The sequence below is a fragment of the Glossina fuscipes genome, unplaced genomic scaffold (assembly GCF_014805625.2).
Source record: "Glossina fuscipes isolate IAEA_lab_2018 unplaced genomic scaffold, Yale_Gfus_2 2, whole genome shotgun sequence".
Classification (NCBI taxonomy): domain Eukaryota; kingdom Metazoa; phylum Arthropoda; class Insecta; order Diptera; family Glossinidae; genus Glossina; species Glossina fuscipes.
The window spans coordinates 32,766,073-32,775,772 of NW_023998416.1; the positions used below are offsets into that span (position 1 = coordinate 32,766,073).

General features: G+C 32.6%; 2 protein-coding genes across 5 annotated transcripts in view; one reads left to right on the top strand and one right to left on the bottom strand.

Moving 5' to 3' along the window:
• LOC119634180 (ras-related and estrogen-regulated growth inhibitor) overlaps positions 1 to 9,700 on the top strand; it is a 45,967-nt gene that overhangs the window by 91 nt on the left and 36,176 nt on the right. The window contains exons 1-2 of one of the 4 annotated variants that reach the window (XM_038028192.1): positions 1,547 to 4,130; positions 4,183 to 5,057. In XM_038028192.1, coding sequence (XP_037884120.1) covers positions 5,014 to 5,057 — 44 coding nt within the window. In that variant the 5' untranslated portion in view covers positions 1,547 to 4,130; positions 4,183 to 5,013. Of the gene's footprint in view, positions 1 to 1,546; positions 5,058 to 9,700 lie in introns of those variants that run through there. The other 3 variants (XM_038028191.1, XM_038028194.1, XM_038028198.1) reach the window with 3 other exon arrangements.
• Positions 14 to 6,602, bottom strand: LOC119634183 (trehalose-phosphate phosphatase B). Its single transcript, XM_038028202.1, has 4 exons — positions 6,393 to 6,602; positions 5,994 to 6,318; positions 5,730 to 5,916; positions 14 to 665 (listed from the first exon to the last, which is right to left on the bottom strand). Exons 1-4 carry the CDS (start codon positions 6,455 to 6,457, stop codon positions 412 to 414), a joined length of 831 nt encoding a protein of 276 aa, XP_037884130.1. The 5' UTR covers positions 6,458 to 6,602; the 3' UTR covers positions 14 to 411.

A 9,700-nucleotide genomic window follows, 5' to 3' on the forward strand; every position in this document is an offset into this window, starting at 1 on the left:
GTATGTTTTTATATATTTTTAGTACATAAAAAGTTTATTTTAATATTTTACTCAATATAAAAGCGACAGTTGATTCGATTACATACGCATGTATTGCGATTATTAGATTTTTTTGTTTTTCTTGTCAATAAACTCATGAAACACAACATTCTTATCTCCATTTGTCAAGTATGCGTGTATGTTTACAAAAATATTATATACGAAAAAGTTATTAAAACATTTTGATTTAAAAGCCTTTCGAACATCAACGATGTACTTACATTTGTGCACCCATTTATTATACATAGATTAGAACATTTAACTCAATAGCTCAAAGAAGTTCAAGTCCATTCGTGACAAAATATTTCAGTTTCTCTATGTAATATTTTTTTGATGTGAATATATATATATAAGAAAACTTGTAATGAGAAATTAGTTTTTCTTCTTTTTCTCATAATTGGCTTGAACAGCTTTCAGTAGCCAGCCGACTTCTTCAACGGTTTTAATTTGATAATTGGCATAGGTTTTCAATGTAGGCAACTCAGATACTCTAAATGTTTTACCAATACCATGGAGCATTTTCATGGCATCTTCGTCGGTAGTATCGTCACCGCAATAAATAATTTTCAAATTTTTAGCCCAATCTGCATTGAAATGTTTTTCCAAAATCATTTTGGCACCTTCTCCTAAAATGACAAAAAAAAAAAAGCATTTCAATAAAGTTAAAAGTGATTAAAAAGAAATATATTCGATTCTATCGAATAATACAATTAACGTTAAAAAATATTTGTTCATCTGCCTATTTGCTATTGTTATTTCTTTTTTTTTTTTTGCATTTGTAAAGCTATTTCTTAAATTTATATGCTAGTTGATTTTTTTATTTCATTCTTTGTCGGTACTCATGAGTTTTTGTCTATACATATATGTATATAATTTTTTTTTGTATCTATTTTTTCGAAAAACAACTAATCTTCTTAATTTTGTATCTGTAGATTTGGCATCGGTTTCGATCAGATTTTTTGACACGACAAAAAAAAAGAATGCCTTAAGAAATTTTCATTATACTATTATTAATTTGCACCTATTATAAACATCTAAAGGTTTCATTTTAATATTTGGAAGAAATATGTATCCGTGAAGGTCGCACAAAAAATATTAAAGAAAAGTCAGCAACAACAATTATATGCGCATTGGCGTATATATTTTGACTAAGCAAAGTGAAAAATTCCAAATATTTCATATATGTAAATATATATATACATATATAAGTGTGTATTTGTGTAAAAGTATAATTTTGCCTACAACGTAAGTGTAAATATGTGCGCCTATACACAATTCTTTAAGTGCCTGTATGTCTTATTATACCTTACAATATACGCATCATTTGATTTGAATACAGGAAATAAAAAAAAATATAATAATTTTGGTCTTTTTACATTCACCATCGAAGATTTGTGAGATAAACCACCTATAACTATGAAGAATATTATATTCAATTTGTTGCGACGTGTGTGACGTCCACATTTTAAAAATTCGCAACGACTCTTTTTTTTTTTAATCGTTGCGTTGAAAAACGTATTGAAATTATTGTGTAAATATTTATACCAAACTTTTTTAGTAGGTCGCAGTCCATCAATAAATATCTTACACCATTCTACAGTTATTCAAAATAGGGCGGTGTATGGGAAGGGGGCGAAAACGTTCTCTGATCCGATAGCCCTTAGTCCAAAACTCGTCGCTGCAACCAGTTTATTATTTTATTATTATATTATTACTTATTTTTTTGCTTTATCTATTACCATTGAGTAATATAAGAAGCCCATACTATAATTGAACATATTCTTCTTAATTTAAAAAACCCATATAGTAACGTTTGTAATACTAATGTTTTCTTAACAGATCCAACCTATAGCACTTACTACTTGAGAAGGTACATAACATGAATCAAAGTCCAAAGTCAACAATGGATGCATAACAACAAATCAAGTTTCTTTGATTGTGTTCAATGGGCTTCTTTTTTTTGTACACAGACGGAGAATAAGAGAATGATCGCAGTTCTGTGGGTAAATAGTTCCACGAATGAACAACTATGATCAAAACAGACTTTCGTTTACGGAGGGAATAAATATTTGCGCACTCTTTGAGAAATGCAAAAAGTTAAGTCTGTGTGCTGAAAACCGTGGATTACCGCTCCTGGTTATTTTATAGAAACTTAAAAGGCATTTTATTGTTAGGAAATTGGCAAAAGTACATCTTACTAAGTTGTTGACATATGGCGATATGTTATTATAATTTGCGTTACCTGAGACGTCATCAGAGCATAGGTTATTCTGTACTTTACACATTAGAACAATATAGTCGTGGAAGTGTAAAAAACTCTCTGTCCTTCAACATTCAAAGAGTATTCAAAATTTTCAACTTGTTCACCGGTGCCTATCCATTTCCTTCCATCTAAATTCGCATATCGCTAAAAAAACCCACGGTACGAAATCTCACTATTTTAGGTTTCGAGGTATTTACCACTGAAGAGTTAGATTTCACCCACCATTAAAACTCGTTGTAATGTGTCATGAATTAGTGTTTGCAATGAACATCTTCATCGAATACCGTGAAACAACAAGTGAATATACTCTGCATAAGCATACACAGACGAGTTATCAACATATCTCAAAAATTGTGGTTTAAAGGTTGAATATAACAAAAAAAGTTGGACCGAAGTATTTAAATATTTACTTCAGGTGATTAAGATCCTTGCCAGCGTGCGTATCCTTTGTCAAAGGCATTAGTTCAATATCAAAATGAAGTAAAATGAGGTTAATTAAGGAGAACAGGAGTATATTATATTCATTAATTTTCATATTATATATCGTAGCAAATAAAATTTTCCGAATCATTTTAATTCAGTTTTGCTTTCGGTTCACGTATGTCGCCGAAGGAATTTCTGAAGATGTCATTTTATATGTACGCTTTACGTATAAAAAAAAAAAAAAATAAATATCTTGCGAATTAAATACCCTATATTTTTTTTGAGAAATATGTTTAAAAAAAGCCACAACAAACAAACATCTCTAACACATATAAATATAAACATAATATGCATATTCATATGTTTGAATAGCTCTGCGTTTATACTCATCCGCACGTATAAATTTGAATTGTTTTGAGAAAGTGTATAAATTTTGCATTTTTCATGTTTATTTTCAGACGGCACCAACATTTCATTTCAGATTTTCTTACAAAAAATTTATGTTTTTTTTCTTTCTACTTTGGAGAATACGTTGGCATCTTTAATTGCTGAGGAGCATTTTCTTTTTTTTCATTTTCTCAAATTTTAATATAATAATCAAATAACTGTGAAATATTATTTTCTATGGGTCGACACTAATACCAATATAATAACACTTAAGAAAAACTCGTACGCTTGATTTTTCCAGGAGGTATAGACTTTTTGCCAGCAAATAATTCATTATGAACGCATTTTCAATACTGGACTGTTTGTTTTGTCAAGTTGACTGACTGTTCTGTAATATTTGCAGATACTGAAGTTACCGTTAACTGACAAATTTAAAAGATATGTGAACAGAAAATATGAACATCGAAAATTGACTAAGAAATTTTTCAAAAAAAAATCCTCATATTATATTAAATCCCCAAAAAAGTTATGCGTGTTGACGCCATGGGTCTTTGTTGGTGTTCCGATATATGGGGGAGATCATATATTTATGTATATGTATATACATATTTATAAAGTAAATTTATTCCTCGAGCCTGGGAAAGCAAGCGAAGCTTTGTTGTATCAACCCGCTATTGCTCCTATTTATGCGTTGCTTCAAGAATATATACACAGGTCGCCACAAACTCTAGTAAATATTTTTCTTAATTAATTACAAAGATGTGGCCATGATTCGTTGTGGTTGTAAAGACTCAACCAGTTGGAATCATATTTAAAATGATTTCATCATTGGTGGAATGCAAATATTGACTAATCTTTCATTTAGGTTATTTTCCATTCATTCAATCTTTATCCAGTTTTTCGTTTCAATTTTACTTACATTTGTTTTTTTCTTATGCAGGCTTTTCTTAATTTCGTTCGGTGCTCGAAATTTTTCAAGGAAAATCCGTAACTGTTGTTGAGCAGATTTACCGTTCGGGTAAATATCTGATCTAAATGTGAAATCTTTGTGACTTTTATGTTTGTTTTAGCTTTTCAGGCTTTGTGAACAAATCTTAAAAAGTTTGTGTTGAAGAAATGAAAAAACTTCCAGTTTCCCATTTAAATTTTTGGGTGACAAACTAAAGTGACAAACTGAATATGCAGGATGTCTGAGGGCGCCCTAATGGAAATCGAATCCTCTAGTGATGAGTACAAAATGAATTTGTGCACGTATACCTCTGCGGGCGGATATAAAAATAAATTGCTGAATGCATAAGAGGCCGCGGGGCCCGCCATTAGTCCTCAAATCTCATTATCACTGTTCTTTTGCCAGCTACAACAATGCTTCCATGAAAATAGTTGTCTATTTCACCAGAAGGTCTAGAAGTTATATCGCTCGTGGCGGTCTGTCGCACTCCCTCACCTCTTAGTTCGAGTATGCTAGCAAGCATTGGTTCAAAAAATGATTAGGTCCTGGGATAGCAGAATAATTATTCAATATTCACATAGCATTGGTAACATTATAAAGTATGTAAGTTATATAGAATTTGCTCGCTAAATGTCCAATTATTCGCGAATCGTATATTAAATTTCCATAATTTAAGGCGAATTTTTTAAAAATTTGCAAATATTTCTGATTGCTGATGTATTCAAGCAGATTTGAAGAGTATTTAGATCTTCCGAGATAGTCTCAAAAGAAGGAAGTAAAATTGTGACACCATCAAGACGAAACACTACCTGTAAACGTTTACGCAAGCGATAATGTTGGGCTAAAGTCGTCTATCTTATCGCAATTGACGATTCCTTCGCTTAGCGTACTTCTAAATTTCTTTGGTTTTGTAACGTAAACACTCTGATATATTTACTTGGCAACCGCAGCCATGCCTGCAGCATTAAGTGCGCGCAGACTGTTGTTGTTCCTTATGTAAGTGTTTATAATTTCAAAAATTGTTAAAATTTAATACCATTTTAAAGATTATAATATTAATCATCGGCCAGAGGTTATTAAAGAAAATTCTTTTAATTTCATTATATATTTCACGTTATATATATATATATATATATATATGTATATGTGTGTAAGAGAAATGAGCGTTTCGTTTCATATCCACTCATTCAAGTTTATATATCAAGTCAGTTTTTTTATGACAACGAATGATTGTCGCATTTTTTTTTATTTCTTTTAAATTTTTTTTCTTATATTTTTAAGTATATATTTTTACTTTTTGACTGGTCTTTAAGCCAAACGCCTACGCAAAAGTCTAACAAAATCATTTTTATTGGGTTGACAAGTAAGGCATTACGGTATAGTCTTTCTCTTTCTCTTTTTTTCTCTTCCAATCTCAAATGAGTTGCTTTCTATCACTTATTTATGATTGGAGGATAGGAAAGTCCCGAAAAAGAAATTTCCGAGATTTTTTTCATGCCTTCTCCTAACTAAAATTTTTTTTCAAATTTTTTTGCTTTTTGGTATATATACTCGTAAATGTGTTATATTTTTTTTGCGCTTGTCAAAAAAATATAGTTATTGCTTTTAAGTTGCCACTCATAAGAGGTGTTTTTTTTTTTTTTTGATTTTATTTTTAATTTCACTTACCCTTGTCCCAGTTAACACGTGGTTTGCCTTCCAAGGCATAGGGGGTTTCGATCAATTGAAAACCGTGACCTTGAATCAGACCTTTAGCAGTCTCTATCAATTTGGCTTTCAATTTGTCGTTAACTCCTTTATAATGATAAGTAACAGATATTTTCTTATCTTCCACCCAAGCTCCAGAGCACACTACCTACAAATATAGAAAAAATGAAAATGAAAATTAATTTTTTCATTTTTCGAATAACAATAAGGAAAAATATAAATTACTTTTTCTTTCAATTCTTCTACTAATTTATTATGCTTTTCCAATAGTTCTTCGGGCATTTCAATCTTGAATTTCTTTCCGGACGGATATTCCACTTCCAGCCCGTGATTGCCCGCATACGTAACATTTGGGAATTTCAAGTGATTCTTAATGGCTTCTAATTCACGTCCCGAGAAGACACACATAAAAATTTTCTCATTGCCAGCCAATTTTTTTATATTGATTTCGGTATCCTTAGGCATAACTGAGAGCTCTTCAGTTAATGGGGCCAAAGTGCCATCGTAATCCAAGAGCAAAGCCACTTGATCCGCCTCGGGATTAATGAAACTATTTCCATTGTAAAATAATACAACTTGAATCATAGGAATGTGGCTTTGAAAATCCATTCGTTTTATAATTACCCTTCTAAGGCTTTAACATAATCTTCCTCTTTCTTTAAAAGAGGAGCTTTCTTTTGTTCCGCCATTTTGCTTTTATATTTTTATAATTTTTTTTTTTTTTTAGTTGGTTCGCTTACACACTTAAGAAAATCAAGATTTTAACGCGTGCTGTGATGATTATGAAATGCGAACACTTTTATAATACTAACCAAAATATATTCAAACTGATCTTTTTACCAGCAATGACGGTAATATTCACGATCTCTGTGTTTAGAAAAAGAGATCTCCAAAAACAAAAGAATTGTTTTTCATTTCTCTCTGCGCATTTCTAAAATTAATGCAGACATATATTTTTTGGATCTTGACATCTTCTCATAAGCACATCATATAGATCTATTAGGATGATTCAAGTTTTTTGCATATCACTTTTATGTTCATACTCTGTAAGGAATGCTGGGAAGTATTTAAAATTTTTGTAACGCATAGGAATACCTTTAGGCGCACGCATACCTTCTTACTTAACGTGATGTCTTGGCGAAGCTGGCTTGGCGAAATCGTGGGCCGGTAACCTTATCCGCAACAGAAAACTTGCTTCCCAAGCAGGCTTACCACTCGCTAGGCGAAATTTAAAAATCATTTTAACCGAGCCTTGAAACCACCCTTTAGTAGCAAAGGGGCAGACTTTTCCTTTTTCTTATATCATGAATTAAAATTTTGTAGAAGGTTCTGTTCTTGATGTCAAAATATTCTTCAATAAAACCATAGAACAATATCAAGTCTCAGCAATTAATAAAAATTCATTAAAAGATTCATTACAAAAAACAACTAAAAGCCCTATACCACTTGGCACACCACTAAATAACCTATTCGACTTCACTTAACACATTTGTTCGTATACAGATTTTTGAATATAAGGCCATATATGGGAAGTGGTGGAAAAGTAGTATTCGTCCTTGGGCCAAAACGCGTCGGTGTATCAAACTTCATCAAAATATCTTGGAAAGTGCGGTTTGTAGACTAAACAGAAGGCTGACAGACGGACAGACAAGTTTAAATCGATTCGGTAAACCAATTGGTGTAATAAAAGGTGTGTCTCAACTCTTTCTGACTCTTGCATACATCTGTACTAACTAAAGCTACCGTTGTGCCACAAGTGAGAGAGGGTATAAAAGTTACTTCAACGAAAATTTTTGAAGTCGGGTTTTTTGCCGGAGGTAATATACATACAACGCACTAACTTTTGAGACTTTTGAGATGCAACATATTGTAAATTTCTTGCTCCCGCGTGCTCTACTTCTAGCATTTGAGGTGGCACCCTCCTTAATTTGTCTCTTACAAAACGCCAAAACGGAAGCGACGCTTAACTAGAAAGGTACAGTGCCATGCCTAATAAACGCCGATAATTCGACTGTTTTTCGCGTTTTTATGTTGAAGCTATGAAGGATAATCCTTCAAATTTGTCGAAAAAAGAAACACAGGAAAGCGCTGGAATCGCTGGTCGCCATTAACTGCAATGGTTCCATCTGTTGGTAAAAATGGTTTCAACAAAATGCAAAAGCGTTTTGATAGCGCATTCGTCAAGTAACTATGAGATGGAAGTAAAAATGCTCATCAAAATCGTTTTGGTACAAATGCGAAGCATGGTAAAGGAGGAATTTTTTGCTGAAAGATTTATAGTGTTCCATGAGTAAACGATATATTTTAACAAATTAAAACATTTGAGCATAGAAAAAAATACGATAATCTCGAAAGAAGAAGAGAAAGCTGTTGGCCCCTATAAGAAAAGACCTGAATATCTATTTATCATATACTCCTATAAGAGGCGATATATGTACGCATAGATTTATTATTTTTGCCTTGAGTGTTGTGTTTTAGTAGAGACGTCTTCTTATTAACGTTGAAAAGCTTCTTATACAGGCACCTATTCTGCTCATATGTTATTTATATATATTATACATATTCCCACATATATATTTTCACATATTTTCAGTATACGCATTTTTAATTAGTAAAATGGTTCATCGCCCTATATATGTATGAGGAGCCTGTGTATTTCCATCTGAAATTATTTTTTTCTTTTTTTTTGGAAAAAATAATTTTCCATTTTCTGATTGTTGTGGGTAGGGAGAGAGGAAGCGTAGTAAAGCGCACGTATATGCTAGCAGTCATGCACAAGCGCACATATGAGTTTGTAAACAAAACGTACGTTTAATTTAATTTGGCAACTCGTCACTTTTTACTTTTTCTTTTTTTTTTTTTCAAGAGGCAAGCTGTAAAGTAATAGTGTCTTACTCAGGAATAGGGAAAGGACATATTCTAATTAAAGGTTAGCTTTGATTCCTTGTCTGGAAGAGCGCTGAAATAACTCGTTTTCAGAAAAAATGAACTCGTGGTAAAACTAGTAAAACTCTTTAGTGGGCCCTACGGTCCATCACCATGCTGTTATTCATACAAAGTAAGACGTTACAGGGAAAGTGGTCGGAGAAATGGTCCAGTCCTCATCATTTTCATTAGCGTTCGTTCGTGGGTCCGAACATGTCAGTGTACCAAATATCGTCCAAATATTTTAAAAATTGCGGCATTTGGGTAAACACGAGAAAGAACGTGGGCAGACCAACGAACAGTCTTAGAATTGATTCTGCGTCTATCTCAAGACCCGGTGATGCACACATTCCCTAAAGCTTAATACAATCTTGCTCCACAATGGGTATAGGGTACAAAACAATGCAGTAGCGTTCAGGCTTTGCGGTCGTGCATATATTTTACTGTCTGAAATATCTGTAGTCTTGATTTAGCCATGTCTGTGCGTCTGTTTGTGCTATAAAGCTAAAGCTTTCTTGCTTAATGCCCTCTACTCAACTTAGAAATTAACAGTGACATACGGAATAGGCCGGGTAAACACCCAAAATCCTTACAGATATCACTCAGATGTTTGACTTTCAATGTCATGAGCGAAAATGTGTCCAACTAATTGCACCCGTGGTTATTGAAGGACTGATGGATCGTTCTATAAGAAGGGGTCCAAGAGAAATCCGAATTTTTGATCGCTATATTTAAAAACTTGTGGGCCATATATTATTAATATGCAAGAACATCGTAGCTTACAACACATACGACTTTCTTAAACCATTATATATGGATTAAATACATCACACGACTATTCAAAACGATCGTAAATATATTTCTTATAAGGAATTGTTTGTAGTTAATGGTTCGCAGAAATAAGTTTGGTGCAGTATATTTAAATTTTCATGGAATATAGGCGTTAGAGGTATATTAACTTTGCCAATATTTTCGTAACATCCAGATAACGGCAGCAAAGACTCTAT